Consider the following 14,994-nt stretch of genomic DNA (forward strand, 5'->3'; position numbering starts at 1 on the left):
AGTTATATTGGTAAATATAACTGGAAGGCACTTCAGTTCAGCAATAGCAGCTGCTCTTTGCTAACTTATACTGTATTTATTTGACAAATCACACTAATCTTTGAATGTTAAACCAACCTTACATTTCCTGAGGCAAATTCCACTGGATCATGACATGTGATACTTTATATATATTGCTTGATTTGCTGATGTCTTACTAAGAATTTTTGAATCTTTGTTTTTAAGGGATGCCAGTTATAATTGTCTTTTTATTATGTATTTATCAGGTTTTGGACCAAGGTATGCCAGCCTGATAAAATGAGTTAGGAATTATGCCTTCTTCTGTTTTATGAAAGCATTTGTATGAGAATGGTCTTGGTGGTTGTTTTTTCCCCTAGTTTCATAGAGTTTAGCAGTGAAATCAACCAAGCCTGAGTTTTCATTATAGGAAGACTTTTGATAGTGAGTTCAATTTCTTTCATAAATACAGGGCTTCTCCAATTTTCTCGTTCATCCCTTTTTTTCTTCCCTTCCAGCTTTCAGTTCAGTTCAGTCACTCAGTCGTGTCTGACTGTTTGCCACCCCATGAACCGCAGCACGCCAGGCCTCCCTGTCCATCACCAACTTCCGGAGTCCACTCAGACTCATGTCCATCGAGTCGGTGATTTCATCCAACCATCTCATCCTCTGTTGTCCCCTTCTCCTCCTGCCCTCAATCTTTCCCAGCATCAGGGTCTTTTCCAGTGAGTTAGCTCTTCACATCGGGTGGCCAAAGTAGCGTAGTTTCAGCTTCAACATCAGTCATTCCAATGAACACCCAGGACTGATCTTTAGGATGGACTGGTTGGATCTCCTTGAAGGCCAAGGGACTCTCAAGAGTCTTCTCCAACACCACAGTTCAAAAGCATCAATTATTCAGCACTCAGCTTTCTTTATAGTCCAACTCTCACTTCCAGTTTTCCTGAGATAAGTTGACCAAACAGTGCTTTATAAGTTTAAGGTGTATGGCATAATGATTTGACTTACATACATCATGAAATGAGTATCACAGCACATTTAGTGAACATCTACCATTTCATGTAGATACAAAATTAAAGAAATAGAAAAAAAAATTTGTTTTCCCTTGTGACGAGACCGCTCAGGATTTACCTGCTGTGTTTCATCTTGTTTTCTACATGTAAGTGCCATCACAGGTAGGGTGTAGAGGGCATCTCCATCGTTCCTCAAAGGCCCTCGGGCCCCTGTGTGGTCTCCCAGGCGTCAGCAGCCCTGGTGTGCCTTCGCTCCCTATATTTTTGCCTTTTTCCAGGATGCCACATAATTGGAGTCATCCAAGGTGAAGCCTCTGCTTCTTTCAGGAGCATCGTGCATTTGAGATAATCCACACTGTTGCAGGCATCAGCAGTGTGGTCCTCCTTGTTGCTGTTGGGTGCGGCATGGCATAGATGTGCCACGGTTTATGTGTTGTGTAAATACTTCACTTGCTTCCAACTTCAGGAAGTTACAAATTAAGCCAGTACAGACATTCATATTCAAGTTTTGTGTGAACACAAGTTCTCATTTCTCATGGGTAAATACCCTGGTGATCTGAGTCGTGTGGGAGGCTGTGTTTAACTTCACAAGAGAGTCCCAAGCCATTTTCCAAAGCAGCGGTCTCATCTTCCCTTCCCACCAGCAGCTCTGAGATTTCCAGTTCATTTTTTTTTTTTTTTTTTTAATTTCACCTGTTTTAGCAGGTGGTGTAGGTGTGTCCCGTTGTGGTCCTCTTGATTCTCTCTTATCTCCTGTCTGAGATGTTGCTTGGCTTTTCAAGTGCTCATTTGACATCCATTTTATTTTTTTTTTTAAGTGCAGTCTCTATCCGTATCTTTTGTCTGTTTCATTATTGGGTTGTTGGAGTTCTGCTTTTAGTGTTGAGCATTCTTCATCATTTCTGGAGCTGCTTTCGCTCCTGAAGGGTCTTGTCGCTGGGTACAGGGTTCAGGGTTGATGGAGTTTTATCGCGGTGCTCTCTCAGTGTTCTGCTCTCTTCTGGCTCCTCTGTTCCTGACAAGTCATTGGTCTTTTGAACCTTTATACTCTGATGTCTCTTTTGTTTATTTTCCCCCCGGTTACTCAACTTTTTTTACTCTTGTTTCTCAGCACCTGAGTGTAACTACACGTGATTTTGTTCTATGTCTGCTGCTTGGGGTTTGCTAAACTTCTTGCTTCTATAAATTGATGTATTTATTTATGTAGAATTATTAAATTTGCAACTTTTAGGCCATTAATTCGTTAAATGTTAAATATTTAATATACTTCTTCCCAGCTGCAGTGTTGCCCCAGACTCTGAGCTCTGATTCTTCGGTCCAGTAGGAGTGCATATTTCTTTGCAGTTTTAATCATCCTCTCCTCTCTGGGGCCCTAATTACTTCTGTGCTAAACCTCTGGTTTCTGAGGCTCTGCCCATTTGTCTTCAATCCTTTTGCTCTTTGTTCTTCACATTGGATCATTTCTACTAAATTCTCTTACTCTTCTCTCATCTCCAATCTGATGTTAAACCATCAATGAATATGTTATGTCTTTGAGCAGAGTTTAAATAGTTGCTTTAAAATCCTTATCTGCTGGCTCCAGCATCTGAGATCGCTCTTCATTATCTTTTTCTCATTGTATCTGGGTATGTAGCATAGTTGGTATTGTATTAAGTGTTAATTTTTGTTTCCTTTTAGAAAGCTTCCTTTTAAAATTTGGGTGAAGTCTGGCTGCAAACTTGGGCTTACCCATGTAGCAACAGTCAAAACACAGCACCAGGCATCCTTTGGGGATCTCTGGCACACTGAGAACTTGGGGCTTCCCTTTGGGGGGCCCCCCTCTTCCCAGACGCAATAGTTGCCCCAGACTCTGAACTCTAATTCTTCAGTAGGACTACAGATTTCTTTGCAGTTGTGATCATCCATTGTGGTATAGACTGAGAATTGCCTTCAGGCTAAAGGCTGTTTTTTTTAAAAAGTCCAGCAGCTCACCAGTGCCAGTTGGTGCTTCTGCCCTCGGTTGCTGTCTGGTCCCCGAGGGTGTGGGTCACATTGGTCAGGAGTTCACAGTTGATGTCTGTGGGGTGACTGGGCCAGTGGGAGCCACTCAGCCGTCACTGAGAGCTGACAGGATGTCTGGAGGAGTGGCCACCCCTGCCTCCCCGGGCCATGTTTGCTCTGCTTGGGTGAGAGTCTGCTGCTTGCGGTCGGCGGGTATCGAGCCCTTTCTTCTGCCAGACCTAGAGGCCCACTCGGGGGACGACCGTGAGGCGTGCAGACTGGGTTCCGCCTCCCCAGGTCCTGTGTGTCAAGAGGTTCTTTCCTGGGGCTGGGACACCAGCGCCGCACCCCACCGCCTTCCCTGGGAACCTGACTCACGTGGGCACTCGGCTTTGCTCTATTCCCAGGTTAAATAGGGCCAGTCAGACCTACTTCTTCCCCGTCCACCTGACAGACCAGCTGCTGCCCAGTGCCGTGTTCTATGCCACCGTGGGGCCGCTCGTGGTGTACTTCGCGCTGCACCGCCTGGTCATCAGACCCTACCTCAGGGCTCAGAAGGAGAAGTGAGTTCTCAGCACTGGCGGGTACGGGGCCGAACCGCCCTGTGCCCAGCTCCCCATCTGTGACGTGGAGAGGGTAGCAGCCACCCCACAGGGCTGTGAGGGAAACCACCTAAGCTATAGGTGGACAGTGCTCACTGCGGAGTCAGTCACATCAGGTCCTCAGTGAGCATTATAGTTGATATCAGTAGTAGTACTACTACTGTTGGCGACACTTGGGTTAGCTCCCGTCTACCCACATTTCCTACTTTCAGAAAGAATTAGAGTTAGTTTACCAAACTGTTGGGACTGTAAGCCATGACCACAGAAATGAGAAGTCTTCCTTTTTCTCATTCTAACCATTTCTTTGCCTGGCATTGAATTCAAAAAGATCAGGCTCTGAGTTCCTACAAACAAGGCCCATGTTAACTACAGTCTTGGAAGTCATCTAGATGTAATTTATTTTGCAGTTTCTTAGAGATGATCCATTAGCACAGCATTAAACCTAAGAGGAGGTTTAACTTCATTACTTTACAATGATCTCATTTAATAGATCACTGAACTTAGTTGGGGAGAGAGGAGCCCAAGGAAGGCTCTTGGGGCGCCTCCAGCCTCTGATTCATTTAAATTCGGGGTCCTAATTCCCCAGCAGACTGAAGGCTTGGAGCAGAGGATGTGCTGGGCCAAGGCTGCCAGGACACGTGTGTGCTGCCCAGGTCCCCGTGCTTTGCTGGGAGGAAAATACGTGTATTTTATCACAAGGAAGTGTGCCTTGTCCCTGCCAAGGGTGTCCTGTGGTAATGCCTGGTTGGGGGCATCTCCTGAGATTCTCACCCTCTCCCCCTTTCCTGAGATTACTGCTGCGAGGAGTCCTCCTCCCACTGAGGTCGGGGAGAGCCATCTGGGGACCACAGGACAGCTGCGCAGGCCTGGGGCAAACAGACTTGCTTGAACTTGTCTTGGAAATAGTATTTAAAGTTCTAGAACTGGTAACAGTAAGATTTACAGGCTGTTTGCAGGGTGCAGGTCCAGCCTGGGGCACCGTGGCCTCCCGTGCTGGTAACCCCACGTTCCTCACACATGGCTTGTTGTTTTCCTCGCCTCAGGGAACTGGAGAAGCAAAGGGAAAGCACAGCCACCGACATCCTGCAGAAGAAACAAGAGGCAGAAGCTGCCGTAAGTGCTGTGTCACCGGCTCCCTTCCAGGCCTCTGCCCTGTGAGGGTCTGAGCGTGGACCTGCCCATCGTGCAGAGCACAGGCCGCACCCATGTCCCATCCTTTCTCGTCCACATTTCTTAAACCGGGGCTGTGGGGGGCATGCTTCACACCCTGCAGAGTGGTCTTGGGGGGCTTGGGTCTTGGGCTTTTCTTCCCCAACAGCCTCCCTGGTCATCTAGTCTTTACGTTATTGCCTGTGGGATGCAGCGCTGGGAGCGTCTGTCTGTGCCCTGAAGAGTTGACCATTACCTTGCAAAGACATAACCAGGTTTTTTAAAAAGTGGTGGGTGTTGTCCTCTTTCTTCCTGTGATTGAATTGTTTTTCCAAGACTGCAATAGCAGCGATGTCCCGAGAAATGGACAAGCAGGACCGACAGGCACCAGGCACGTGGCCCTGACTCTGATGGAGCCTAGGGAGGCCTTGATAGTAGTGTCCTTGTCCCCTGCAGGTTCGGTTGATGCAGGAATCTGTCCGAAGAATAATCGAGGCCGAAGAGTCCAGAATGGGTGAGTAGGCCTGGCCTCTTTAAAGGACGGGGTGGGTGCTGGGTTCCCGCAGGAAACATGGCTCCTGCAGCCAGGCTGCACGGGGGTTGTCTGCCAAGGCTGCCCTGCCCTGACCAGGCCTGTCCTCAGGGCTCATCATCGTCAACGCCTGGTACGGGAAATTTGTCAATGACAAGAGCAAGAAGAGTGAGAAGGTGAAGGTGATCGACGTGACCGTGCCCCTGCAGTGTCTGGTGAAGGACTCCAAGCTCATCCTCACCGAGGCCTCTAAGGTGGGTGCTCGGGGTAGATGGGAGGGGCATCTGGGGAAGAGGGACCCTCCAAGGGGCCATGTCACTGCAGCGGAACCCAACATGCTGCCGCATTCCCTGTGCGGGGTGCGGCCCAGGACCCAGGTTACAGCCACACTGGAGCGGTTGACTTCAGCCAGCCAGCCAGCCACTCGTCTGTCCATCCATTCGTTTGTCCATCTGTCCTTCCATTTATTGCCACCTGTTTTTTGAGCCCCTACTCTGTGCCAGTTACAGCAGCAAACAAAATATACCTCCCGCCTTTGGGAGCTCACACCCTGTGCCTTGCCTGGTTCCAGAAGGAGGGGTCTGCCTGTAGTACACCGGAGGCTCGGGGGGGCCAAGGTGTGTGCCAGAGGAGAATTAAAGCACAGAGGAGCTCAGGCAGAGCGTCCTGGTCCCTGAATGGGTTCCTGGTCTTGCGTCCTCGGCAGGGCTTCCTTGAAGATGGAGAGTGTTTTAGTGTGGCAGTGGGGCAAGTCTAGGACTAAGTAGGCAGCTTGTTAAAATCCTCTTTGCTGTACTCAGGCTCCCAGGTTTGTGTCCTTCGTGGCCAGTGTCCACGCTGCCCCTCCGGGCAGATACAGATGACAGCGCCACTGGGCTTCAAACATCCATCTCCAGTGAGAATCTGTCTGTTGCAGGCTGGGCTGCCCGGCTTCTATGACCCGTGTGTGGGTGAAGAGAAGAACCTTAAAGTGCTTTACCAGTTCCGCGGGGTCCTACATCAGGTGATGGCGCTCGACAGCGAGGCACTCAGGATACCAAAGCAGTGTGAGTAGCTACCCCTGGCTGTCACTTATCCTTGCCTACAGACGGGCCTGGGGACCTCAGTGGGGGGGCGACAACTGCCTTCCTTCCATCCTTGGCCGGGGAGCCATAGGCTTGGGCATCGTGACCTACACAGACCTGGGAAATGACACCCTGAGGGAGGCGTCAGCCCTTTACCAGGTGGAATTAGTGAGCTCTTGGAAACTACAGCCGGGGTGACTAGGTATGAGGCAGACCCAGCGGCTCCTCTGTGTTCAAGAACACAATGATTTTTGGCAGCTTATCCTGTGCCCAGCTGCAGGCCCAGCCTCTGGCCAGGCCCTGGTTGATCCCCGCTAAGTGCGTGGAAACAGTTGCCTTTAGAAGCACTGATTTTGTCTTTTCTTTTACAGCTCACAGAATTGATACTGATGGATAAACTACTTGAGAACCCAGATTCAAAAGGGGCTGCAAAAGAATTTCCCCAGGAGTCAACAGATTTTGGAAGCAGGGAAAAAAACCCACAATCAGATGTTTATTTTGTATTTGCATAGAAAGTGGTACCGGCTCAATTATGTGAAGGGACACACAGATGCCCCGAGGCAACCCCACCAGGACCGGAACCGCAGCTGGGCCTGAGTCTGTTCCCAAGGATCATGTCCCCGCAGGGAAGGCCTGGCCCCCGGGGCCTCAGGGTCCCTCAGCCCGCTGAGCCACCCATAGCTCTCTGTCTGCCATGAGGTATTTATGAACACCTCGCCCTCATGCCTGTGACCGTGAGCTACCTTTCCTAAAATCCACACTGAACACAGAAAACAAAACGGAAGGAGGGAAGCCATTCCCAGGAGCAGAGTCTCTGGATCAAGTGAGCGCCTGTTGAGTCACCTTCCTGCTGAAATGTGACTGCGTGAATCTGGACAGGATGGTGTGGGTTTATAAATCTGCTTTTTACCTGAGAACGAGTGGCTTTGGGAATTAAGTCTCCTTCATCCCCTCCCAGAACTTCTCAAGTCATTCCACTGGCACCTGGCTTGGGACAGAGGATGTCACTCCGGTCCCATTAGCCACCTGTGTCCTCATGAGAAGCGCGTTGCCTCTGCCCTCCCCCACACAGCTCAGTCCAGGCGGCCCGGAGAGGTCAGAGTGGGTTCCTGCGGGCCCCTCCCTGCTCGCTGCCAGCAGGTGGCACTGCTGCTCCCACACCAGGTCAGTCCGTCTCCTCTGGGCTGCCTGTACCCATTTGGGCGTCTGCTCCCAGGAAGCCTTCACACGCCTCTTTTGCGGATGCAGAATACTTCAGGACCAGGCCCCTCCTGCCCAGCCTGGCTGGTGAACAGTCACCAGAGGAGCAGGCGCCTGGCTGGTGGGGGTTCAGGCAGCCTCCATGCAGCTCCTGTTCAATCAGGCCTTGCTTCTGACATCGGTACCGGAGAAGTCACCCACAACCCCCTTCCTCCAGTGTTTAAAGGTAGTTCAGGTCGTCCAATTCTGTAATATTTATCTCCACTTAAAAGTTCCCTGCAGGAGCTGCTGCTCTGAATGTAAATCGTGCAATAAGTGTCAACTTAGTGGAGTCTGACCTTGGCCACAGCCTGTGCCCCTCCTGGCAGGCCGTCCCTCCTGTTGTTGAACAGGGACTGAACAGGGGACACGCTCTTACCACAATAAACCTTTCCTGAAAGCCGGGGGCAGTGTCTGTATGCGTCTGTGTGTTCATTTTAGGAGCCAGCAGGCAGAGGGACTTGCCTCCTCACAGGCCTTGTCCCACCCTCTGTTCTCAGGGTTCAAACTGAGACCTGACTTGAGGCTGGGGGTATTTTCTCTGCCAGACATTTGCCTGACAATTTTTGAGTCCAGAGTTGAAATCACAGGCTAGGTTGTTTTTGTTTTGTTTCGTTTTAATTAAAGGCAACTTTTTTGGGAAGTCAAAGATGGTCACGCCCTGCTAGCCCCTCGGCAGGAAACAGGAAGTCAGTCTCCTCAGCTGTGACCATGCTCAGAACTCAAACTAGTGCTCACTCACTCTTAAACGAAGGAGGCGGCACGTGGGGTAGGAAGACACTTTATTACGTTGCTCACTCATACTGGCCGTGCAGAGAGGTACTCCTGGGACAGAGCCAGCCATCCAGGTGATGGAGGGGACATCTCGCTGCCTTAGGGTCAGCTAGCGCCCCACCTACCCCTCAAGGACATGGTCTGCCACACTGGCCCGGGGTGGTTCCAAGGACGCTCACCCAGCTTGTGCTAGAGAGGCAGCTGGGCTGTCACCTCCTGAAGGGAGAGCCACGGTGTCCTCTTCAGGGCCCCAGCCTCCTCCCCGCCTGGGGCCACCACACTCCCACCTGAGGTGGTGCTGGCCTGAGGGTCAAAGTGGGACCAAAAGGTCCACAGCCAGAGTCTGGAGACCATGGCCCCTCCTCTCAGAGGCTCAGACAACGGCCCAGCAAGCAGCTCAGCTCTGCTGCCCCAGCGGAGGCCTGGCCTGGAGTCCTGGCCGCCCCGCAAGGCGTGCACGCAGCTGGCTGCACATCCTCCGCATCACCAGCCTCTGGGCCTTCAGGCGCCTGCGGAGCTTTTCGTTCTCCTTCAGAGTCAGGAAGAGTTTTTTTTTAAGGGCGTCTAAGTCCAAAAGGGCATAGCTGTGATCGGACGGCTGTGTGGGGAGGCGCCTCTTCAGCTCTGGGGGGCTAGCTGGCTGACCAGGGACCCCAGAGGCTTCTGGTGTGTGTGGCGGGACCTGAGGACAGAGGTCAGTGAGGGACCAGAGCAGCGGCCAGGGACCTGAGGCCAAGGGGGCTCCCCTGACACCCAGAACTGCTGGGTCGCAGCTGTTCCGGGTAAAGTCTGAGGTCCAGGCTGGTGCTCTGGTTCGAGCACCAGTTTTCTTCATTCTGTTTGAAGCAAATCCCCTCAGACTGAGACCAGTCTCGTGCTGCCTTCACGCCCAGCCTGGCCTCACCTGTGCTCCTGGGCCTCCAACCTCAGGGGGCAGCTGCAGCGCTTCAGCTTCAGTGTCCATCTTCCTCCCCAGGCCACACTCCCCGGACGCCGGCTCAGGGAGGACCTGGAAAGACAGGGCGGAGCTGGCCGTTCACGGATCCTCCCCAGCTGCTACTTATCCTGCCAGGAGTCCCTTCACACTACACGGGGGTTGCCAGGGCACCAGCAGGACAGCCAGCCTCCTACACAGCCTGGGACCAAACCCTTAGAAACGAACAGGAGCCAGACTTGTGACTGGCTGCCACTGCTTGATACTGAACAGGGAGGAGGCATGGACGGCTTTGGCTTCTCCTTCTCTACAAAAACAGAATCCAAACCCCGACTTGTATGGAAAGCATGATGAGCTCCAGTGGGCCAGCCTGGCGGGAAGGCGCAGCAGCTCAGTTCGGACACTCGTGACCAGTAGGGCAGACTCACCTTTCTCTCCCCAGAGGTGGCGTCTCCACTCCGGCCGGTAGGGTCCATGTTCTCCCTCACCAGCTGCAAGAGACGCAGAGCTGCTGTGGACAGGCCCCAGGGTGGGCACAGGAGATCTGCACCAGAGGGTCCATCAGGCCTCACCTACCTCTGTCCCCATGCTCAGCCCAGCCCAGCTCTCCTCTCACCATCCACCAGTGCCCCTCCTTCTCCACAGTCCCCAAACCTTGGGTCAGAGACCCACTGAAGCCAAGCACTAGAGGCAGGACCACAAACGTCTCCCTTAGGGTTAACATGTCATCACTGACAGTGGAGCAGTTTCCTACAAATGCCATGAAAGTCATCACCCTGAACAGGGCGGGTGGAGGGTTCCTGATCCACAATGGGAGTTTCAGGTCAGTGAACTGTAATTTCCAGAGGCCCCTGGTGCCACATCCCTGCGGTCCACAGTACTGTGCTGTGCACTTTATGTGTGTTAAAACAGCAGATCTCAGGGTAAGTGTTCTTACCATGATAAAGTAAAACAAAAGGCCTTCCACATTTAAAAGAAAGAACCAACAGCTCCTCCCTTAAGCAGCTACTTTGTGCCAAGCAATGTTCCTGGACATGGGAATAGAAGCCATGGAGCAGAGCCCAGCCCTCCGGGAGCGTCCCCTGGGCAGATGCTCGGAGCTTCCAGAGAGTCTGAGGAGCAGGGGGGGACGTACGGTGGCAGGGACCTGGACTTGGCGAGGCCGCGTGAGCAGGAGGACGAGGATCGAGGGCAGAGGCCTAATGCCCCCCAGCCTGGAGCTCACGGTCCCCACTGGCTCCCTTCTCCCCACCCTGACACCAGTGTGGGTATCTGCAGGCCTTCTGTCTGCTCTGCCTCTGCTCTGCCTCGCAGGCTCCAGCCCGTGCCCCGCTCCAGCCCTCCCTCTGGGACTCACGGCACAGTAAGGGTTTGTAAAATTCACTATGGCCATCTCAGGGCTCCAGCTCCAACTGTCCTGTTGTATCATCCTGCCCCACAGACAGGTCTGCCTTGGTATCCCATTAGGAAGCCAAATTCCACGTGCACAGGGCCATCTCCTCAGGGAATCAGGGACCCCTCTAGCCCCCAGATCACCTCCTTCTCAACCCAACCGGTCTCCAAAGTTGGCCTGCTCCATCTTCTCATCATGACACCCACTTTTGGCTCAGGCCACCACGACCACCCTCACCTGCAATGCCACAGTGGCCTCTGAACCAGCCTCCAGAGGGCACCTTCCGAAGTCACGTCCCTCCCCACCAGCCTCCCCCCGAAAACCCACCTCCTGTCCAGGACTTCCCTGATTGCCCAGTGGTTAGGGCTCTGCATCTCCACTGCAGGGGGCAAGGGCTCAATACCTGGTTGGGAAACTGAGATCCCTGCATGTCAAGCCCTCCGCTCCTTTGAAGAAAACCACCGCCCATCCAGGCCTGTCACCACCTGGCCCTGCACCCTCCACAGGGCCTGAGCTGCTGCTGCTCCTGAGCACGCCCAGATCCTGCCCCCACCAAGCCTCGCTCCGCTGTCCCTGTCCCCCTCCAGCACTCCACCACCATCGTCCTCCTGTGCCCGGGACAGGAAAGTCCTCACCTCCCTCGAGCCCAAGTGAGGCCCCACAAAGTGAAGTGCAGAAATAAGCTCTTGGCCCCCTCCCCATCAGCTGCTTCCGTAGCACCTATCATGAAGTGACTTGTTTTTCAGGCAGCTTTAAACTGCAGATTTCCTAAAGCTCAGGTCCAGGCGGGGGCCCTGGGCTTTGGACCTAGGGGCCTGACAGTTTTCAGCCTCTGCTGACCGCACAGATGACACCGGTGCCCACCCCACTGCCAGGTGGGGGACCCCCACGGCCATGCACCTGTGGGGGGCCCTGGAATGCGAACACTGTAGGCACTGCGTTGTGCTTGAGGTTCTTGCGGTTCCCAAAGGCGCTGAAGCACTCGGGCCGGAAGTGCTCGGAGCAGATGACTGTGTGCTGCTTGGGCTCGAAGTCGCCCCGGCCGATGTTCAGCACCCATTCCTTCAGCAGCTCCGGGCGGCTGAACGGGAACCTGGGGGCACAGCAAGGAGGCACGAGGGACTGGCGGGGCTAAACATACACCTTCAGGGTCCCAGGGACCTTTGGCATCCTTGCCCGGCATTTTACTGGACAGCCTGGAAAACTCAATAGCCTTGTCCTGTGTTTTAACAGGACACATCCTTCCATGTCGGGAAGCTTCCATCGTGGCTGTTGACAGCACCCTTAGTAGGATACCTGAGACCATGAACGTGTCCAGAGCCTTAGAGAGGTGCTTCCAGAGCCACATCTGCCAGGCAGGCCTCCATTCCTGCTCCTGTGTGGGGAAGCAGGAGGGGAAGTGACCCCACCCTCTTGAAACCTACAATCTAGAGCAAGGAGTCAGCCAGTACACCAGACAGTCACGGACCATGCAAGAATAGAATAGGAAGTGGTTGGGGAAGGCCACCTAGGAGGCGACACTGGAGCAGAGGCTGCAGAAAGTGCGACACAGAACAGCTACACAGAAACAGAAGGAAGAGCAAGTGCAAAGGCCCTAGGGTGTGAAAAGCCAATGAGGCAGGTCTGGCTGACACAGAGCAAGAAGAGGACGCAGGCCACTGTCGGAAGGGGCTTCCTGGAAGCTCAGGCCGAGGTGGAGCTGGAGAGGATGATGAGTGGCAGATCTGGGGTGCATCATGAAAGCCAGGCAGAGAAGTTTGCCTGTGGGCTAAGAAGCAGAGGAAAGACTTTCAAGTGCTAAGATTGTGGGGGAAGGGCAGCTTGGGGCGGCGGGGGCAGGGGCCGTCAGCAGGTTGGTTTTATTAATATACATGAGATGTTAAATTTCAGGTGCCTTTTAGATGTCCACGTGCTGAAGCTGAGTGGCAGGGGGACAAGAGTTGTCTGGAGTTGTCACCATGCAGGTATCCCCATGTAAAAGGGCCATAAGCCTGGGTGAGATGGCTGCCCTGGGGAGCCAGTGTGGACAGGGATGGGGCAGCGGCATGGCCGGCACCCTGAAGTGCTCCAGCATCTGTCTGGAGTTGGAAATAAGCAGAATCTACCCAAGAAGACCGAGAAGGGACACTGTGACAAAGGAAAGGCCGAGAGGTGTCCCAGAAGCCAGGTGGTAGATGGCCTCAAGGGGCCTGTGTCACAGGCTGCAGAGAAGGGCCGCTGGGACTTGACCGAGCTAATTTGGGGCGTGGTGGGGTACAGGCGCTGGAAGACAAGACCCAGCAAAGATGCCCCAAGTCTAGTACCCATGATGGCCAAAAAACAGAGGGGCCCAAATGCCCTTCAATAGTAGAACAAGTTGGTTGGAGTAAATATACTCCTGGATCACTACACAGCAATGAAAAGGATGAACGGCTGCAGCTGCTTCGGGCCACATGAAGGACTCACAAGCACAGTGATGAGCGAAGGACAGGAAAAAGGACAGCGTGTGGCTCCATTTCGTGAGGCTCCAAAAAGGCCAAGGCAGTCCCCTCTGACAGAGGCCTTACCCTTGGGGACTGAGTGAGGGGCTGGAAGAGGGTGCATTTCCGGATCTCCTGGGGGCTTCGATGTTCTAAACTCTTGGCAGTCACACCGGGTGTTCACTTGGTTAAATTGTGTGCTTATAAATTGTGCACTTTTCCGTAGGCGTGTTACATATCAATAGACATACGTTAAAAAAGAAAACGCTTAAAGGAGAAGACGAAGTGTAGATGAACAGAGCGCAGCCTTTTGGAGTCACACTTTGAGCAGGATGGAGGAAGGCGCTGTGGCTGGAACCAGCAAGCAACACTCTACCCATCGATGTGCAAGCGGCCGCGCACTCGGCCGGGTTCCACACCTGAGGTGCGCGGGGCGCGCAGGGACAGACTCCAGAAGTCCTACCATCCTCCTGCGGCTGCAGCAAAGGTCGCGCGTCCCGGCCCCGCGCCCCCACCCGCCTGAAAGTTCTCATTCCTCCACCACGCCTTTCCTTCCCGACTAGAGACCCGGAGAGGTGAGCAGAGCGCGCAGCGCACCGCACACCTAAGGGTGGTTAGCATCGCTCATCTTGCAGCAAATACTGCACACTTAACTACGTCCCAGGCTGCACAGTCCCTGGGCCGCGGAGGGGACGCATGCCAAGTCACCGCAAGGGCGCAGCGCTGAGCGCGCACCAGGCCCGCCACCGCCTCCCCGGACCCAAGAGAGGCTGTGCTCCCGCGGGCAGGTTACTCAGCCCCTCCGACCGTCTCCCTGCGCGCCCAGGCGGCCGAGGTGGTGCCGGGCTTCTTAGACCGGGACCTCGCCACTCCCCGGGGGGCCGCCGCCCCTCCGCAAAGGGCTCGGCCGCAAGTCCTCTGGCCTCCCGGCGGTCAGGCAGCGGCTCGGGTGTCCCCAAGCCTGTCGCGCCAGGCCTGGCGCTTCCGCGGGGGCCGCGGTCATCGGCCTGGGCGAGGCGGGCCCCCGCGCTCCCCGGTGCCCCCGCCCCTCACCGGTGGAAGGTGAGCTGCTTCCTGCGATTGCTGTAGCGGTTGCAGCACTGCCGGGCCGCGCACGACTTCGGCATCTCCAGACGCCAGGCCCGGCTGCCCCAAACAAAGATGGCGGCGGCGGGGCCTGCGGGGCGCGGCAGCGACTCCGGGAGAGGCGGGGTCATGGGACGGGGAGGGGCTGACCGGTGGAGGCGGGGCGTGCAGGCGACAGGCCCTCGATAGAGGGGCGGGGCCAGTAGGAGAGGAGGGGCCTCCGGGAGGGGTGGGGCTTGCAGGGAGGCTGGTGAGTGAAGGCGGGCCTGGCTGTTCCTTAGCCAGCATCCCATGCACGCAGTGCCTGCGACCGCGTCAAAGGGTGCTTCAACGCCCGGCTCAGACCGGACATCCCCGATGCAGGTTTTACCCTAGTTATGCTGAAACGTCACCCTCACCTCTTTGCTCTGAGCCTCCAAAATCCACACCCACCCACCCAGTTCTGGACAACTGGAAACTAAAGGCAGGCTCACCGGCCACCTAAACCAGTATTTTCAAGATTTCAGTAGGTGTTGATTCATAGATTTCAGCTGCTCCAACGTCACAGAAGAAAGTACTAGTTGACCACTAGCTGGTCCCAGATTAGCTAGGCAGGCAGACACAGCTGACAGAACAGGCTCAGCCCCGTGGGACCCCCAAGTGGAAGGACAGAATGAGTACAGGGCAGATTCTAATCCCACCTGCATAAGCTTAAAGATGGCTGCAGCTTTTACCATGCAGGTTAACCACTCACTGGGATTTAAGCTAATGCACAATGTGAAGAAATTGTGAA

At 54.3% G+C, this 14,994-nt stretch overlaps 2 protein-coding genes across 2 annotated transcripts in view; one reads left to right on the top strand and one right to left on the bottom strand.

Annotated features, from left to right (window-relative positions):
• The window catches only part of DNAJC11 (DnaJ heat shock protein family (Hsp40) member C11), a 69,346-nt gene extending 61,361 nt beyond the window's left edge, over positions 1 to 7,985 (top strand). The window contains exons 11-16 of the mRNA XM_052653774.1: positions 3,398 to 3,553; positions 4,636 to 4,705; positions 5,198 to 5,255; positions 5,385 to 5,527; positions 6,190 to 6,319; positions 6,709 to 7,985. Coding sequence (XP_052509734.1) covers positions 3,398 to 3,553; positions 4,636 to 4,705; positions 5,198 to 5,255; positions 5,385 to 5,527; positions 6,190 to 6,319; positions 6,709 to 6,734 — 583 coding nt within the window. The 3' untranslated portion in view covers positions 6,735 to 7,985. The remainder of the gene's footprint in view (positions 1 to 3,397; positions 3,554 to 4,635; positions 4,706 to 5,197; positions 5,256 to 5,384; positions 5,528 to 6,189; positions 6,320 to 6,708) is intronic.
• A 309-nt stretch (positions 7,986 to 8,294) lies between these two features.
• THAP3 (THAP domain containing 3) lies at positions 8,295 to 14,308 on the bottom strand. Its single transcript, XM_052653828.1, has 5 exons — positions 14,190 to 14,308; positions 11,578 to 11,770; positions 9,713 to 9,775; positions 9,255 to 9,359; positions 8,295 to 9,032 (listed from the first exon to the last, which is right to left on the bottom strand). The coding sequence occupies exons 1-5, from the start codon at positions 14,261 to 14,263 to the stop codon at positions 8,748 to 8,750; spliced, it is 720 nt and encodes a 239-aa protein (XP_052509788.1). The 5' UTR covers positions 14,264 to 14,308; the 3' UTR covers positions 8,295 to 8,747.
• Between the last annotated feature and the right edge of the window lie 686 nt (positions 14,309 to 14,994).

This window comes from Budorcas taxicolor, chromosome 16 (assembly GCF_023091745.1).
Source record: "Budorcas taxicolor isolate Tak-1 chromosome 16, Takin1.1, whole genome shotgun sequence".
NCBI classification, from domain to species: domain Eukaryota; kingdom Metazoa; phylum Chordata; class Mammalia; order Artiodactyla; family Bovidae; genus Budorcas; species Budorcas taxicolor.

Excerpts from the sequence above, each read along its gene's own strand:
- THAP3 (XM_052653828.1), bottom strand. The coding sequence starts at position 14,263 with ATGCCGAAGTCGTGCGCGGCCCGGCAGTGCTGCAACCGCTACAGCAAT. Across the intron at positions 11,771-14,189 it reads AAGCAGCTCACCTTCCACCG|GTTCCCGTTCAGCCGCCCGG; the intron begins GTGAGGGGCGGG and ends CTGTGCCCCCAG. Across the intron at positions 9,033-9,254 it reads TTGGAGGCCCAGGAGCACAG|GTCCCGCCACACACACCAGA; the intron begins GTGAGGCCAGGC and ends CTCTGTCCTCAG.